Below are 19,396 nucleotides of genomic sequence, written 5' to 3'. Positions count from 1 at the left end.
ATCCCTGCAAATCCGAATACTGACAGTTTAGCTTGAGCACACCTGAAAGGTGGCGAAGAGTCGCTGCCCTGGGTCGTCTCACCACTTTCTGTAGTGTCCCGTCTGTCCTGAAGGAGCAGCACTGCTTAGAGGGTGTATTAAAACTTATAGTGGATGAAACTCTTGGTAACTGACCATTACTAGCAGGAAAATGTAAATATAGCTCGTTTTGGATGTAAACTTGTTGCCAAGTGGGAGATATTCACCATATTACATGTGCAGTATTTAGATTGTGTTTAGGGGAATGTTACAGTTTGCTGATTTGAGTGTGTGTGTGTGTGTGTGTGTGTGTGTGTGTTGGCAGGGTGCGGCTAGAGGCGTTCTCTGACAACAGCGGGAAGCTGCAGCTCTCACTACAGGAGATCATAGAATGGCTGACAGCCAAGGATGAGGAGCTGTCGGAGCAGCTGCCCATAGGAGGCGACGTGGGGGCCGTCCAGCACCAGAGGGAGTTCCACCAGGTAAAGTGGATGAGTGCAAATATTACCCAGTGCAAGTATCCATGAGAGAGATTTTAATCATCATTATACTTCCCAAGAGGTAATTAATTACCACAGAATGTCTACTCACTAAAGACACACACACACACAAATGTACCACATGTACAGATTGAGGCTGTAGATACAAGCGTAGAGTACTCTGTTTTGTATCGAGTGTCAGAAGGGAATTCTACAGTTCCCTTCTCGACTTTAAAGTTCTATGTTGTCCTCCATGTGGGAGCAGTGGGAGAGATGGATTGAGGGTGTGCCCAGGGTCATGCGCTGTGATCCAGTGGAAACACAAACTGTTCATACACACAAAATCAGCACAGTGCAACCACAATTGAAGCGGGTCACATGAGGATTAGCTGTTTCACCTCAGTTTCTCACACCATAGACTTGATACAAGACATATTTCGATGTTCTCTTCACCCGATGGTAACCTGATGGAGCTGGTAGCCACATTTATTTATTTTTTCCAGTATCGAAGTTTAGGGCTTTAGAGAACATCAGTTAGAGCTGCTGACAGAGGAGCAAGCCACCTCTTCCCCCTTTCAGATAATTCCTCCACGGTTCAGTGATTTGAACTGGCCTTTAAATCCCTTCAAGGGCGTGCAGGGGATAGATGTGCACACCAGCTCACAAAACTCACAGACTGAGACTTCATTGATCGTGGCAAAAATCTGCTCTCATTTTGATTTCCAATAAATATATTCATCTTCACTCTAAAGCAAAACAACTCTGCCTGTAAAACCTGGAATCATAATATGACTTAAATTACTGGATATTAGCTGAGTCTGCATAACATAGTCAGAAGGGAGAGTGACAGGAGCTCAACAAATATTAATTTTATCTCTCAGCGTCACAGACCAAATAATATTCATATCATATTTATAACCATACAGGATAATTCTTCAGGTCCTTTTCTCACACACACACACAAGTTTCATTTCATTTGTCTTCAGCTGTCTCCTCAGGTCTGTGTTGGCGTGACGGTCTGCCCTTGATTGATTGTGTTTTGGTTGCACCTATTATAGCAGGACAGCGTAAACCTTTAACAACATGTTCAAATAATATATCTAATCTCACCAGGAGCAGTCGCTGAAGTCTGTGGCACAAATCTACAGGCAAGTTTTTCACCCAGGATCAGATAATTAGTTAATCAGTTAATACTAGATGAGATTAACAATGATACCAGAGGTCACCCAGAGAATAAACAAGAGCTCCTGTTGATTTCTCTAACACAATGCCAGAGTTCTCCATTTTGGTGTGATGTCACAGACTTAAAACTACATTCACGTTTATTTAATTTGTTCTGTCCCTCGTGATATAGATACAAGGTGCAATCAAAGTCACAGTAGACCAGAAGTGTGTGGAACATAAATTCTGTGTCCTCCTTTAAAGCTCTTAAAACTCACTTGTAAATATTACATTTATTATTTATTTTAGCTGTAAAGCACTTTGTAACTGTTTTTAAGGTTGCTATAATAATACAGTTACTATTATTAATAGTCTCCAGGGTTTTTTTTTATTTTATATTCTTTTGTATGCATTGCATTGCACAGTTATATTGCTATGAGTAATAAAAAATAGACACACTGCAGATAACTGTCTATGTGCAGGACCTTGAACCACTCGGCGCATATCTCATTACTCGAATCCTTTCTTTCACCCTTCTTCTTCGCTCACAAAATGCACATTTGCTTCAGATGGTCTCGGGGGGGTTCTCCTGTTCTCTTTGAAGTTCCTGCACATGAGTGTATTTCATTACTTTTCCTGATTAAACCAGTTTTGACGTCGAGGCTCGGTGAACGTGTGATAAGAGGTTGTTAAAGTACAAATTAGCTCAACCTAACGGAGCCCACAAAACTAATACGTGAGGAGTGTTATTCAAAGCCTGGCCTCATCCAAACCACCGAATTTAAATTTGATTAAAACACAATCAATAGTTTCACTCACAGTGATGAGGCAAGTCTGTGCACATCTTTCTCGTTGAGTTTTTCAGGTGGAGTTTATAATTGGTCAAATGTGTCTTGAACAAACTACATTGACTTATTGACAGGTTAATGAGGAATCTTATCCATCTGTTGCTCAATCTCTCTGTCTCTTCATCCATTCTCTAAACCTTTTATCCTTTAAGGGTTGCTGGGGGAGCTGTAGCCAATCCCAGCTGATATTGGGCAATGTGCTGGGTACCCCCTGGACAGGTTGTCAGTGTATTGCAGTGCCAACATATAGAGACAAACAACCATTCACTCTTAAATTGAGAAAACATGGCCACAGGGTGAACATGCAAAATCCTCACAGAAAGGCCAGAACCCAGTGCTAACCAGCGAACCACTGTGCCACTCATGAAACTTCTGAGCTTGTCGATAGTTGGGTTGAAAAACTTGCCAGCTCAGAAAGCTTTTACCCTCTCAAGAAAGCCTTTATTGAATGAAATGATAATCCAGAGAATGACATGTGAGGTCGGAACCAGGCTGCTGTGACTCATAAAAGTTACCAACTTTCTGCCTTCCTTATTTCACCAGCTACAGTAGTTCATTTGTCACCGGGCTCCATGAGCTAAATATTTCTGGAAGGAACCTAGATGAGTTTTGCTGTGCTGGTGGACCAGACCAGCCTCTGGTCACTTATAACATTAACACATTCATACATTATATTTGCAGAGGCTTTTATATCAGTCTGTTCTAATTTAGAACGCGGACAGAATAATTAGAGATCTTAAATGTCAGTAGCATTTGTTTTATTGGAAGGAAAATAAAATCAAATGAATGGCTTTCCTTTGTGTTAAAGACCAGAACAAAAATCCCAGGATCTCCTTAAGGGGAGAAATTCTCCCAACTTTTTCATTGACATGCTATATAGCCCTGTGTGTGTGTGTGTGTGTGTGTGTGTGTGTGTGTGTGTGTGTGTGTGTGTGTGTGTGTGTGTGTGTGTGTGTGTGTGTGTGTGTGTGTGTGTGTCTTACTTGCTGTAAACTCAGACAACAGAATATGATGCATTAGCTATATCATAGTGGTGATGACGCTTAGGATAAAACAGTGTTGAACTTGCAAGGTTTCCAAATCAAGAGAACAGTAAAGGTGTGTGGGTGTGTGAAGGTAAGAACCATTACAATATATGATCTTTGGATTCCTCCCTCCCAAACTGCGTCTTGCATCGATGTTCAGAAGCACACATGCATCCTGTATTGATGCACACCCATGGTTGGCTCTGTAAGTATGGCTTAGTTTTCTTTTCTACCCTACCTGCAATTTCCCTTCTTGTCAGTTTGTGCAGTGTCTCTGAACAGCAACTTGTATTGACAGTGAGAGGTTTGTGGCTTCCATTACACCTCAGTCAAAAACTCCCACCTCAGCTGGTGCACTGTGAAATCATCCTCCCACTTAACAGGACAATGAGAAAACACATGTACTTCACACCAGCCTGCATCGGCTTGTTTTTTGTTTCCTCTTCACACAATTGCAGTTTCCTTTTTACAGATTTGATGGTGATATTAAGTGATGCACAAAACCCCAAATTGGCACATTTAAACCATTAGTTGTTTGCCAAACTAACTTGTATGCTGGAGAAACAATTCTGGGAGCTGGAGTGGAAGATCTTTTTCCATGATCTCTAAGCAGATTTATGGAAATGCATTTGCAATTGTTGATTGGTGATAATGGCATTTTTGTGGCATTGGCCAAAATCAGACCAAAGCAGTTTGCCAGGTGAAAATAACCGATTCCCTCCACCATCGAGGTTCTGTTTTCATACCTACTCATTGTTTGGTTTGTTGGTTTGTTTATAGCAGGTTGATGAAGAAATAACTGATAACGGATTTTTAAGGGAACTTGATGAAAAGCACAGACATATTTTGGGGCAGATGTGGACATAGAAGCAGATAAAGAATTTAGCATTTTTGACATATTCAGGGGAGTGATATACTGTATATGAGTGTGTAAAATTTGGTGTAGCTTGATTGAATTGACTGTTGGGCCTTGGCGGCGGAATGTGCTCCACTCTGTGCCATCTACCAGCCTCGCTTTGGAGCTGATCTGGATAAAATCTTTTTTTGTGACTTTCTATTATATGGCATAATAGGGTGATGACCTCGGTGCAGGTCTGTGCTTCTGGACCATTATTCTAGATTCTTGTTGTTTTCATAACTTCGACATGCACCTGTCCTTTTCAGCTAAAACTGTTATTTTCATTCACGCCTCCCCCCTGTCTGCAACATTCAGTCGTATTCCCCGCTGAACATCACCGAGCTTCCTCTCCTATCCTGAGCCATCATCCCCTCTCCTCGCTCAAATGTCCCATTTTACAGCACAGCACGCCTTCAAAATCTGAGGTGACTCTGCTTCCCTAGCGTCTGGTTGCTCTAAAACTTTTCCGACAAAGCAGAGAGGGACATGCATCCCAGTTTTCTATAGAGAATTAAAGCATTTTAAAAAATGTGAATTATTGATCTTAAGTGGATTCATTCTGATGTTGTTTCTGTGTGTGTAGCTCCCTCTGTGCTTCACTTTTTTCTTTTCTCTGTGAGCTCATCTGCATGGTTCGGGAACATGTTTCCAGTTTTTTTTGGGCTGTCATGGCGGAAGGTAGAAGGGAAGATGTTAGTGTGAGGGTCTGTTTGTGTTTGCGTGTTGGGACAAATTAGCATTTCGGGAAGGGCCTGAAGTTTGTGAATTTGTTGCAGTGGTAAAATCTCTGCCTCATGCAAAAAGGAAAACCAAATGAAAATGTATCCCTGTCTCTCTTGTCAGAAGCATGTTGAGGGGGGGGGGGCGTCTGAAGTGAGGAGTAAATGGAATGCCATCAACATGTTTAGACGAAGTCAATGAAGTCATTTCCTCCCTGAATTTCTCTCCTCCATGCATAATGTAACTTAATCTGATCTGAAGGCTTCGCTCTTAATGTTCCTTCAACCAAAGATGAAGCCTCTGAGTGTGAAATTTAGCTGGAATTAAAGTTTTAACATGACAGCTGGCTCAGGAAATCCATGGCTGAGCTCCTCTTTGGGCGGCAAAGCAGCTAAACAGAGGATGGAGAGAATAGAGCGCTGAAGAGGATGAGAAGAGGGTTAAGGAAAAGGAGAGGATGGAAGTGAGGAGGAGGGAGGATGTCAGGCTGGGGAGGAAAAGTGAGGAAAGACAGACAGCAGGTTTTCTTCCTGACTGTAGCACGGGTAACTTTATCTCATGCCTCAGCTCCCCTACCTTTACACACTTTAGCGTGTTTGCTCTGTGCTGGCTGATGTTTGCTGTTTCATGTGGGCTTTCTGTTAAACTTCTGTGTTATCAGGCCTGCCCGGCTCTGGCCCACTGAAACACTGTCACAGCTGCAGCCGCACAACCCCGCTAATTCCAAACGCAATATAGATTTTCAGCTGGAATTGTAATCTCGTCATAGCGTAAGAGGATTGTGGACGTTGGATTCACCCTAAATAAATTACTTTCAAGAGGGGGGAATAACCCCGGCATTAGCTCACACACACACCTGCAGTGTGTTTTCTACAGTACAAAGATTATAAAAGAATGAAGGAGGTTGACACACTGGCTTTCTTCAAGGCCCAGGGGAGGCTCTGGGTATCTGCTCGGTGGCTGAGTTAAGGCGGAGTAAGCGTGTCTTCACACACACTGAGCTCCTCATCTGTGATTTGCATAGGGAGTGTTTGCTGAATGTGGACCAGTGGAGCCGGGCCGTCGAGCTAATTGGGTGTTCTGTGCTCGCAGGCCGGCAGACCAGCACTCCCAGTAGATAAGGTCTCCTATTGTGCCTTGGGCTCTCAGCACAAGCAGACAGCCATGGACTCTCATGTGGTCCTGCCAGTAGATCAGTTGTGTTTCGTCGAGCGTGTGTGTGCGTGTGCTGAAACTCATGTATTCAAACAGGCCAATTATCTTATGGGGTTTCATATATACTGTATATGAGTGTGTTTGTTCTTCAGCCTGTGAAGCCCGGAGTCATCTCTGTAACATTTCAGAAGAGAAATCCTACATGTCTCCTCCTTCAATTTTAAAGCTAAACATACACTCAAGAGTCTTAATGCTAAAGTGGTATCACTTTTGGTTACCATGGAAACTTGGCTCTTAGGTAACTTTTTGAGCTTAAAATAAGTAAAACAAGTTTTTTATGAAACTGTCAAATGTACGTCAGACTAATACAAGAGGAAAATTGATACTGGACTAACATTACAGACAAAATATATCAAATATCTTTGTGATATCAGACCCTGTATAACAGTTGCTATTATTAGTTAAGTTAAGTACATAGCCTGTCACTGTTTAACAGATTCTGTTTCCTGACTCTGTGTATGAGTTTCCTCTAATTGAGCTATTGTTACCTCTACCAAAGAGGCTGTCTGTCCATCCATGTCTGCTTGATTCTTGATGTCTTTGTTAGTTTGTTTGTCTGCAGAATTGTGCAAAAAACTACAAAGCAGATTTCCACAAAACTAGATGGAAGGGACATGAGCCAGGAAAGAATCAATCAAGTTTTGGAGTGGATCCGGACAAAGAGGAGGGTGTTTGATATTTTCACTCATTTGCCAGAGAATAAATAATCGATCTTGATGAAAAAATCAAGCATTTTTCAGTCTATGGACGGAGACGAACAGGGCTACAAACCTTTTAACTACCACCAATGTGGAGTTCAGATAATGTGGATTCAGCAGAGAATCAACACTTTATATGTATCTTCAGTAGTTTAGAGACATGTCCAAATGAACACGATAGATTTTGGGGGGAACTGCTGGGCCTTTGCGGAGGTATGTCCTCTGTGCACCATTCTGGTTACACTTATTTTAAGCTGTGGGATCTACAGTGTCTTCTTTTCCCTCAATTCCATCTTCACTCTATTTCTCTATCAACTTTACAGTTAAGTTTCAAGGCTCCTCCAAGAATCAGTTACTCACAAATCTGTTGCGTACTGTTCAGTCAATCCTCCCCAACTGTTAAGAGTCTGAAAACATGTTTCCATTTATTGTTTGCCAGGTATTTTCTCTCAGATGGTCATTCTTTGTTGCTGGTGATACATCACTTGAACTAGACAAATGAAAATGTTTCTGCAGGATGTGAATAATGGAAGTCAGACGTACACTCATTTGTTCTTGTTAGCTGCTTGGGCATGTTGTGAATCACAGGGATTTGCTGTTAAATGGAAGTCAAGTCAGATTTATTTCTACAGCTCAAAAACAAATTGTTAGTCTTATAGGTTTTACACTGTGTACAGTGTATACTACATCACACATGATCTTTAGGGTGCAGATGTGGAAAATGAAAATCACTTCAAAACACTTGAATATGCAGTAAAAAAATCTCTATTTATTGATTTGTCAGTCATGTGACCATACCCGACTTTAGCAGTTAAGTTCATGCAAACACACCCTCTATCTCACATTATCTACTGATTGCATGTTGCTGTGTCTGATGGCTTAAAGCTCTAGAATTACACTGTCTGTAAGCTGATTTTTTTTTTTTAGCAGTGTACGCTCATTTCTCCATTTGACATGTGAATACTAGAATGGACTCAGTAGACACATACCTCCATCACAGTCCCCTTTAATTCAAGCAAGCTACATCAAATTGCACACACTCAGGTGTCAGTCCCTTAAATGTTTCTGATTTAAATTTTTCAAGATCCAATTTTTTTTCTTGGGAAAACAGTGAAAATGTCCCATCTTCCAGTGTTTAATAAAGTAATTGTGTCACATCCATCTTCCAGTTCAAAAGCTCCTAAGGTTAACATGCTGCACTGTTTGCCAGTCGTCCATTGTGGCTGAGGTGAAACATCACAGAACAGTGTCTTCTGTGGTATTTACAGAGTGTCAGTAATTTAGGGCTGTTTTCTGTAGATAAAGCTGAAGTTGATGAAGACGTCTCGTTGTCAGTTATCCTGTTGGTCAGAATTTTGAATGACCAAATGAGTGATTTGTCAGTGCCAGAAAGTAGTGAAAAATGTCCATCCAAATTCCCCATAGCCAAAGGCCATGTCTTCAGTGATCTGGTTTTGTCCAACCAGCTGTGCCAAATTCCTACAATATTCAATTTGAAACAATGAGCAGCAATTATTCATGTTTGAAAGGCTAGGACCATGTTTTGTTTGCTTATAAAAGGAAATAAATTTGTTGTTTCTAGATTTTCAGTTGCTATACTCAACATTTTAGCACCAGAATGCATCAATACTTTTGGTCTATGTTCGGTCAGGTTGTTTCATTTTGATAAGTGGGTTCAGGTTCAAAGTCGCCTCCGTGAATCATCCCCCTCTGCCATTTCTTTTGGCGAAAACCAGCACTTCACTTGAGAAAGAGCTTTTGTTTTTATTCTCTTCCACTTACAAACACTTTCCTCTCTTCTGTCCTCCCCCCGACCCCCGGCAGGCGTTCATGGAGGATGTCAAGTCTCGCGGGCCGTTCATCTATTCTGTGTTGGAGTCTGCCCAGGCCTTTCTGGCTCAGCACCCCTTCCAGGAGCCGGAGGAGACCCTGGCCGATGGAAAAGGTCTGCTCCCTTCATACTCAGCGCCAAATGCTGCGCCAGCCAAAATATCCTACACTCACCAACCTCCTCGGCTGGGTCCCAGAGTTCATTTGTTTGGACACATGCAGGTGAAATCCTCCATTAGTAGTTTTTAGCAGTGATCCGTCCTATGGTGTAACGATGAGGGTAGGGAGAGTTTCCGGGTCGGGACCAATTAGCTCTAGTTCACCAGCTCCACAGTACCGTCAATAGATCAATAATACAGTAAGCTTCAGTGTTTCTCAGGCCACACAGCTTCTTCGAGTTGTTTGTCTCTCACCCCTGGATGCTTACCTTGGGAATATTAAAGCAGTCTACCTCACTGTGTTCACCTCACTGTTTGCTCCGTCTTCTTTACACCGTCCTCCTGCAATCATTGCTCTTCTCCATTTCTGACTTTTGACCCCTGCTCTCTTCTACACTCTTTTATTTTTCATTATCTCCTCATCTCTTCTATTTTTCCACTTCCTTCTTTCACCTTTATCCTCTTACCCTCACGTGGCCCTGACTTACCTCCTTCACCATCTGCAGAGGTCTCTCCACGCCGGCGGATCTTGAATGTGAGCCGCTCAGTATGGAAGCAAGCGAACGTGGCCAGTGACCTGTGGGAAAAGCTCACGGCGCGCTGTGTGGACCGCCATAGGTCAGATGCTTTTCTTTACATCATGTGTACCTTGCTCACATTATGTGTGTGGTTCCTGCTGTTACATTTACCTTCCATCGGAAGCTCGGAATTGGAATCTATTATAAATAATGTACTCTTTTACAATTATTTAGCCTTACTTTACGGATTAAGATTTAACATTAAAATAATAAATATTATAATCTTATAAAATATTACTCAGTTAAAGATTACTCAAGTGGTTCCCAGATGTCTATGAGTTGTTAGCATGGGTCTTTCATCAGAGAGACATTTTCTATTCCCATTAATGTTATTTTAGGTTCACAAAAATAAAAAAAACATTTGAGGAAACATATTAGTGTCACCCTCCGATTTATTTTGTGACCATTTGGAGCAGCCCCTCAACTAAATTACTGAACTCCATATAAAGTAGTTAAGATTAGTTTTGAATCAAGCAGCTACATTGGTAATGTCTGCATTAAGAGTACCTTTACTTTGATAGATAGATATTTTAAATGTAGGACTCATGTATTGGAATATTTTTACATTGTAGTATTGACACTTTTACTTTGGGAAATAATCTGAGAATATTTTTCAGTTTGTCTCTTCAGTAAAAAGTAGCACTGAAGAATTTGATGACATTTTTTTTATAATAGAAGCAACCTTTCAGTCAGATCTCAAACCTTGCAGTTCAAGTTTTATTGATTATTTCTCTGTTCGGTGAGGGTCATGCTCCAAAACTATTTCAGATGTCTTGTAAAAACTTTGCAGTTTTATTAAGTATTATTAATATTTTCATGACTCAGGAACTGTAATACATAATACAGATATAATGTTATATACTTCACTTTTGGTTGTTTATATATATTTTCATCTCTCGAAATAATTTCACCATATATAACAGGAGAAAAGAGTAGAGACTTCAGAGATTTGTAATGGAAACAAAATCATCTATATTTGTCAGAAAATTCAACATTATGAACGAACAATCAAACAAGTTTTACTATAAACTCCTGACTGTTATTTCTCCCTGTGACTGTGTTTGTGTAGCAAGGTTATGCAGCAATACATTACACATAATATAATTACCATAACCTGATTACCTACTGTGGCAAGTATAATCCATTACAGAGGCCATTAGGAAAAACATATTCATCAAGTGTTAGATAATTAAAACTCAGCTCAGAATATAAAAATTAGTTTAGGTAGTGGTGCAGATAGTTAAATGTGGTGCATTATATTTTCAACTGAACTGCAGACACATGGAGCGGACCTTAGAGCGTCTTCTCCAGATCCAGGCAGCGATGGAGGAGCTGGCCGTGGCCCTGGAGCAGGCTGAGGGTGTGAGAGATGCCTGGGAGCCTGTGGGAGACCTCTTCATAGATTCTCTGCAGGACCACATAGATGCTACCAAGGTAGACAAACCACACTACCCTAATTTTTCATTATCTCTCTTCGGCATCGTCGTGAATCCTAAATATAGGTCAGTTTCACCTGTGCAACAACTTAATTGTCCCCTTTGAGATATTTGCCAGCGGCTATCCCTGAAAAAGTGAACATTGTGACACTCTGACACGTCATTAACAAACTCAAAATAGTGACATTTTTTATATCACAGGAACAGAGCAGTGATATGCTACTTATGAATTAATGATAGATCAGAATCAGGCTTTTTTTCTTTAAATGTTTGTTTAGGTTGCCTGCGCTCACGTCTCCGTGAGAGAGGCTGTGATCTGACAGATGTCGAGAGCAACGTGTCACTTCAGACCGACATGGTGAGGCGGTCGGGGTCACCATCCTCGGCTGAATGGATGTTGTTAAACAAATGGAAGGTCATTGGTGTAGTCATTATTGAGTGCCGAATGCCGCCGCCGCCTGTAATTGTGTGGCAATATTCATTAGAGGCGAGGGCGCTTCACAATAATCGTGTCACTGTTTGGACTCCTGTCACAGCCAGCACATGTTCAGCTCAGTCCTCAGGGCGGGCTTGTCACTCCGCTGCGTCCGTCCTCATCTGTCTCACACACACACATGCATGACATGAACACAAACACACACTACAGCAGACACATGAATGCATACAAATAAGTGACATTCATTCACACATTGTGCACACTTGCATACACATACATGCTGACAATCAATTGTCAAAATAATAGTAGATTCATTTTCGATGATCAATTGTTGAAGCTCATACACACTGTGCACTTCCAAACAAGGTTGCATACTTGCTCCTCTAATTAAGACTTTTACTTTACATTTTTGAGACTGAGGTCTCAGAGGATGAAAGGAGGATTTATTTTCTTTTAAATAGAAGAAGAAAATGTAAATGTGGAGAATAATGGTCACTCGTCTGGTCCAGCTGTGTGAGCTGCTGCTTCTTTTATAGCTTTTCCTAAAAGATAAAGACCTTGTAACTAGAAATGATCCAGGAGAACCATTTCAGAAATTCATCTACATTTTTTTTAGAGGCAATCATATGTGCTAACGTAAGTTCTTTGATATGTCCTTCTAGAATTTTCAAGTTTATTCTCAAACAGTTAGGCTTTATTCTCCACATTTAAAAGGAAAGAAAATCGTCCAGATTTATTTATAAATTTTCTTTCACATCTGGACCTAACTAGTTTTGACATTATTTTTGCTGGTGTCCATTTTTGTAGATATCAGGAATTAATTTCATCATCAAAAGCCATCTGGTGAGTTTCACCTCTACAGAGAGGAGCTTCCACACAGTTACAATAAGTCATAGAAAACATGAAACCTAATTAGATTTTAATGCTGGAGTTGATTCCTTTATTTCCGTCTCATTTAAATGGCACACTGAGGAGCTGATGCAGGGAAGTAATCCCGTAAAGAACAAGTGACTTCAGGCTGCCCCAGGGCTGAGTTTGCTACCATGCAGTTCACTACTATTGAATGTGGCGTAGTACGCCTCATTTCCAATCTCTCACTTATGTCTTTAGTGTGAACTGTCAAGTTAAGACATCACTTTTCATAAAGATCTTAAAAACGTGTCAATCAGCCAATAATCTCTGGGTGAATTCAATAATTAGATATAAGTAAGTGTTTTTTAATTCAACAGCAAATGTTTTCACACAAGAAATACCGGACAACCATATACACACATGAACTGAACCTATACACACTCAGTCATTGTCACAATTTATCCTAAAGCGCTGTTTACTGTATATCTTCTTTAATTTCCCTCAATGTTCACATTTAAAATCTACTATGAACACAGACTGGTACTTGTCCAATAACACATGTTCTTCGCATCTTTATTTATGGCATTTATACAAATTGCTCATCTCATTTGATGTATGCTCTTTATTGTGGAATTACACTGGAATTAGTTTAGACTGGATGTTTGTCAATCTATATTACTACAGCTCCTGTGTCTAATGTTTGTCCTTATCTAATCCACTGCTCTCTTTTCCATCTCTATCTGCCCCTGCTCTTGTCTCACAGTTATTTAAGGAGGAGCTCACCCAGGTGAAGGAGGGCATGAAGCACATCAATGATCTGGCACACCAGCTGGCCATCTCTGATGTTCATTTGTCAATGGAGAATGCCCGCGCCCTGGAGCATCTCAACAGCAGATGGAAAGTGCTGCAGGTGGGGATCACTGCCTGCTCTGTGTTGTCTGTTTGAATTCAAGAGAGACGTCAGAGAGTCATTCTGTGCGTAATGTTTGTCTTAATGTAAGGCAAAGGTTTATATGAGGCTCATGTGGTTCTCAAACTAAAGACGTACAACTGCTTTATGTCTATGCCTTTGCCTTTTTTGAGCTTGTTTGTTTTTTCCCCCATCTTGTGGATTCAGACTGTGCAGCTGTGGGTGTAGTTTAGAAATGTTTTGCCATTATGAGATAATAGACCAAGTATTCCTGGCTTCCAATTATATCTTCAGCATCTTAAATCTTCACAAGGACACCGTGCATTGGTTTTAGTTTTCCCACAGTTCAAGGGCAGTTGTTTATTTCTCTTCATCTAATTTTATTTCAAATCAATAAAAAGGCTGTTGATGCATATGCATTGTGAACCATTACAGTGAACAGAAATGAAAAAGAAAAAGAAATTATACCAACATGAATTAATTCACTAGCATTTCTTCAACACCACAGCAACCTAGTTTCCTAATTTAAACATTTATAAAATAATAAGTAATTGATAAAAAGAAACAGAATAACAATATGTGTAATACTTTATAAACAACAGCTGAAACATAGGTATAAAAAACAAGTAGTAAGTATGTTTAGTAAATGTTTAACTACCTATGGACTGTTAACATAAGACTGGTATGATGGGGTAGATTTTTTAAACTCCATTAAAAACGTCCAAACATATAATATTTTCTAAGTCTGGTTGCTGCTGAACGAGCATTACATTCTGTTGCCAGTGTCTCCAGCACGTCCTGCAGCTGCTTCATAGTGATCACTGAGTTTGCATTAATATTGTATTAACAAAATGTCAGGCAGCTAATTCCAAGTATGGACTTGTTTTCCAACAACTGTTGTTTTCGGAGCGGCACTTCATTCCCGCAATCAGTTCAGCTCAATATTTTTTAATGAACTCACTTAAAGGAGATGAGGAAGAAATTAGACGATGCTCAGTAGTTATAGAGTAAATCTATTGGCACCAAGCAGAAGTTAGAAGTGAGAAAAACAGCAGAATAGCAAATGACATAAAGGAAATGAGTCATGATTTCGAAACCATGCTCTTACATGTAAAGTCTTCAATGATTCCAAGGCACTTTACACTTCTACGCCTTTTAAAAATTTCAAGAATAAAGTGCCTTAGATTCATTGAACTGGACTTGCCCTCCTCTTGATGCTTTGCTGAATGTATGGATGCATTATCCAGTGTACTGTAACTCTGAAGTGTACAGCTCTCAAGCTTATGCGGAGTCCTCTATCAGAAACCTCTGCAGTGCTCCTACAAGCACAACAAAACCCACTCAGCCTTCACTACAGCTCATGAGTGAACGCCCCGTTCCTGCAGGATAACCTTCATGACACCTCCTCCGCAGCTCGGCGTTCAACCCCCGTCATAACGTTTTAATTACCAGCTTCTCCTGTTCTCTGTCTCTCTCAGAATCTCTAAACGTGATGATTTTAAGATCCAACAATTTTAAGAAATTAGCTGCCAGTATCCACTTTACACACTTAGCGCTACATGTATGTTCGTGTTGCCCCTGAGTCCCTGAAGCAGTCGGGGGGGACGAGGAGAACAGAACTTAAACACAGTAGATGAGTGTGGACATGCGGTGGGTTTGATTTGTGAGCCAGTGTTTTTTTGTGTCCGCTCCTCTGAGTGAAACCTACTGGACTGTTTGTAGCAAATAATCACAGCGAGACAGAGTCACTGCTTTCCTCCACATCTCGGCTCAGGTTATGATATTGCTGGAAGCAGTTAATGGAAGGATTTAGGTTGTTTTTAGCAGCATGGCTCCAGGGACGGCAATGTTGGTCTGTCAGTTCACCGCTTTTTATTGGACTTCTGTGACTTTCATGGTGTTGATAGAGTTTCAATGACTTTGGTGATTCCCTGGTGTTTCTTCTACCATGATGAGAGGAGCAAACAGTGTTTGAGTTAAAGTAAAATATCTCAACCGTTGGCTGAGTTTTCACATTGGAACACATTAGTTTCGTCTAGTGAAGGGGTACGCGAGAGTCGTAGCAAACCTTGCAGGTTACAGGAACAACTTGCGTTTCAGCCTGAAATGCAGACAACAAAACGCAATTTTCGACAGTTAACATCTGTGTTCAGTTGTGAAAAGAAATGAGCAAAAGGCTCAGAAGTTAGTAATCTAAGAGTGAGGCACACACATTTCAACAACTGATACCCTCAAAACAAGGGCCGACCAGATACACTGAAAACATTCATCACATCTTTCCAGAGAAGTCCTGCAGGACGTATCCAGGTTTCCTCTTCAGGTTGCAATTTTAACGACTCTAGTGATCCCCTGACTTTCCAACTAGTGCTGTAATTTTATTGTGGTTAATGCCCATCAGCAAGTCCTAGCATGTTGTCATACCTTTACACTGTACAAACACCTACCTCTCACTGATTCAAAGGAGTATTGGGTGTTCATGAAAAAAGTACCATTCAATTCAAAAAGGAGCTTGCAGTTATAATAAGATATAGGTGGTGGTCAAATCGCTCCTGGAAAACAAAATTAATATAAAAAGCAAAACAAGTTTAAAATTTGAGTAAAAGAAATGGATGTGTCATGGTGAAGTCTATTTAGCAGTTGTTTTCCGTAGCCGCCGTTTGATCGACACCTGACATCACACTCATCATTTCCTGTCCTGAAGCTTATTGATGTTTTTCTGTTCTAACTATTAAAACAAGAAACGTAGAATATTTTAATACAATTCCTACCCTGTGGATTTGGGACACAGCTTGTTAAAAGGCTGTGTATGGTTTTTGAAGCTGCGTCTGTTTTTAGGACACTTGTTTGGCCAAAGTGAACAAGGTGAAGTGCTCTTTGCTCAAAAAAACATTGAAGAACTGTACTTCTTATCCTGCAAATGCAGCCATTACTGCATAACAGCATGGCAGACCTTCTTTCTGTGTAGGATGGAATGAGCGTGCATATAAATAGAAACATATGCTAGTCTTATTTTTATATTAGTCGCCTACCTTCTTCTTTTGTCTTTTGCAAGCTCCTCGATGCATAGGGAAGTCTAAGCGTTCGTTAAAAGCACAAGTTTTAACTAACTTTCTGAAACCGGAATTATCAAGGGGACATCTGCTACAAATTGTCGCCACAGTCCCATGTATTTTAGGAAACGAGTGTTGGGGCTCATTACACATTCTTTTTGAGAGCACCATGCAGAAAGAACAGAAATTGGGACTCATTGATGTCCCTTTGCGTTAGAGGTAAAAAGAGTCATGCAAAAACTCTTTTATAGGATCATTTCTGCTGAATCTTTGATGCACTGTGTGCTTCAGGAAGCAGCGCGTCCTCTGCTCTTTGATTCAGAGACCATGTCAGAGTCTGTAATCCCCCCTGATGATCAGCATTGTTAAGAAGGCTTTTAGTATCCACAGACACCAGCCGATATTCATCTTCTTGGAGTGTTCCAGAGTTTCTGACATCAGCGGAGCCAGAGTGATGAATTAAGAGACAGGTGTAGCAAATGGTTTCAGATGAGGGAAAAGAAACAACCTTTCCTGCTCATTGCAGCCGCCTTACAAGTCGATCGATTGGCCATCTCTATCATCCACATTAATAATTTCAATACGAAGATGCACCGACCTGAAATCTTTGTGTGAAAACGAGCAGAATGGAGAAACATTTTTTTCTTTGTGTCCCATTTTCATCTTAATTAAATTGATAAATGCTGAACCCCAGATTTTGGCTGCTCTGACTGCAGTGGAAATGTATTTCCAAATTTGATTTGCTTATATTTGTCGATCATAGATATTTCAGTCGTCTGTCTTCCTTATGCCAGCACAAATTGTCTGTACAACGAATAGATTGTACAACACGGCACATTGACAATGCTCTATATTAGTCTCCACCAATTTAAATCACGCTTGAGATTATATTGTTTTATTTTCTGGTGAGGCAGCAGTGACGTCTGTACACTGAAAAATGCTAACTTGATATATTTTTACACATTATGACTCATTGCTTGTGTGCGTGTTTAACAGGCTACTAATTTCTTTTTTCCTCCTAATTCTCTTTCTGTCTTTATCTGTCTCTCTGCCTCAACGCAAGTGGATTTGCCTCCAATTGTTTGAGGACGTGTTTCAAACATCCAGCTGACAATGATCCATGTGCCAAATCCAATACATTTCAAATAAACAGGGATTAGATGGACTAAATCCCATTTGATGCAAAATAAAAGTGATGTGAAATGCTTTTGCAAACTTAATTTCTTCAATTCAGTCTCCATGGTTATTGACGCAGCACATGTGAGGCTTTGTAGGCCCCCCGCTCGCTCCTCCTTCCTCTGTCTCATTTCATCTCATTTTCATCCACCTCTTTTCCACACACTGCAACCAGGAGCCGTTGTCCTCATTTTCAAAATATAATATTTTGCAATCTCTGTCTTCGTTTCGTACCTGTTGCTCTTCAAAGGTTTTCAAAAGACTTTCAAGAGGGGCAGCAGAGGAAAAGACATAATTTATATTCTGCAGTTAACTAATGGAGGGGAAGCAGGTGGTCTGAGTGTGTGCATCTCTATTGTGGGGATTTGACGAGGAGTGGGCTGAACAGCATGAGTCTCTTTGATTTAACTCTCCCTCTCTTTATGTGTGTGTGTCTGTTTGTGTCTTTGCGTGTGTGTCTGTGTCCTCAGGGCTCTATAGAGGAGAGGCTGAAGCAGCTCCAGGATGCACATCGAGACTTTGGCCCCGGATCGCAGCACTTCCTCTCCAGTAAGAGTCCTCTTCTGCCATTTGAAGTCTGTGCCTCATGTCACACCATTCTGTGCAATGCTGCGCCAAGGCACCACCTCAGAGTGTGTGTGGATGAAATGAGGGTTAGGTGTATTACAGTTGTGTTGTGATGAGGTTATAGAATGCTCCCTGTGTGTGTATGTGTGCATATTTGGGTTAGAGGTGGAGCTGGCAGGCTTTGTGCGTCTGTCTTCATCAGAACCAGCACACGGTTACGATAAGCCTCCCCAGCGATTCTCATCACAACAGTCGTTGCTCTCATTTGAAGACAGACATACATATTTGTGAATTCTGTCTCTTCTTTTACCTGCTGCTCTTCAAAGGCCACACAGAAGAAGCAGGGGGGCTGAAAATGTGATTTGAGTAGTTTAAACTGATGAAGAGGTGGAAATGCTGTGTGTTGCAGGGCACTACGAGTGAGCGAATGTGAAGTGGTGCTGTGTACTCGTGTGTCCTCACTAACCCCCATCCAGTTTTACTGCTGTCACACTGGCTCAAAAATGCCACACAGGGGCTTATAGAGCACTATTCCACTGCCAACACAGCCCACTACACCCTGCAGGAAGATACTGTGGTTTTTTATGCCTAGATTTCAGTATGTTCTAGTAAATATGTTATGGTACAGTGCTTATTGTACATGTGTAGGTGGAATACCCTTTACAAGTAATGTACTTCATTACATTTGTATCAGCTTTTACTTTACCTATATATTTCCATTAATTGCTTCTTTACCCCTAAAGTTTGACTATCTTTTAAAATATGATACGTCTTTAAAGATAAAACAAATGGTTCCAAACATTTTTGGTTTGATTTACACCTTTCACAAAAAGTAAGATATAGTTGTAATGTTCCAGTTGTTAACAGTTCCAACAAGGAGACATTTTCCCCTGTAAACTTCTGAAATTATTTGATTTAGATTGGATATTTGAGGCCAAGGAGGAGGAGGTAAAACTCTTGCAACAACTAAACTGTAGCACCGAACTGTAAATAAAGTATTCAAAACAGTTCCACCCTCAGCCGATGCAAAAGTAAAAATGTTATGTATGTATTGAAGTTGAAATATATAGCAGGATATATCAGGAGTCAGTCTCATGAGATTTCAGCTAACAATTAAAACTAAATTTACATCAGTTTGATAATAGCTACCAACAATGACATGTCCCATCCACGAACATGGAGGTGGCAGGGTTAATGACCAATACTGCAGCATTTTGTTCATGTTTATGCACAGTTTAAAAATCTAATAATGTAATATCAATGATGTCAGCCGAACCTCCTGTTGTTGCAGTTTTGGAGTTAAACCCTCCACTCGTCCACTCGCCCTGTCACCTCCTCGGC

At 40.7% G+C, this 19,396-nt stretch overlaps 1 protein-coding gene across 7 annotated transcripts in view; it reads left to right on the top strand.

The window, feature by feature from the left end:
- The window catches only part of drp2 (dystrophin related protein 2), a 137,914-nt gene that overhangs the window by 86,078 nt on the left and 32,440 nt on the right, over nucleotides 1–19,396 (top strand). For 6 of the 7 annotated variants that reach the window (XM_069531389.1, XM_020086344.2, XM_020086351.2 and 3 more), the window contains 6 exons: nucleotides 344–500; nucleotides 8,887–9,007; nucleotides 9,557–9,668; nucleotides 10,906–11,062; nucleotides 13,116–13,262; nucleotides 17,959–18,037. In XM_069531389.1, coding sequence (XP_069387490.1) covers nucleotides 344–500; nucleotides 8,887–9,007; nucleotides 9,557–9,668; nucleotides 10,906–11,062; nucleotides 13,116–13,262; nucleotides 17,959–18,037 — 773 coding nt within the window. Of the gene's footprint in view, nucleotides 1–343; nucleotides 501–8,886; nucleotides 9,115–9,556; nucleotides 9,669–10,905; nucleotides 11,063–13,115; nucleotides 13,263–17,958; nucleotides 18,038–19,396 lie in introns of those variants that run through there. The other variant, XM_069531392.1, reaches the window with a different exon arrangement.

The sequence above is a fragment of the Paralichthys olivaceus genome, chromosome 9 (genome assembly GCF_024713975.1).
Source record: "Paralichthys olivaceus isolate ysfri-2021 chromosome 9, ASM2471397v2, whole genome shotgun sequence".
NCBI classification, from domain to species: Eukaryota; Metazoa; Chordata; class Actinopteri; order Pleuronectiformes; family Paralichthyidae; genus Paralichthys; species Paralichthys olivaceus.
This window is presented reverse-complemented; position numbering and strand designations above follow the sequence as displayed.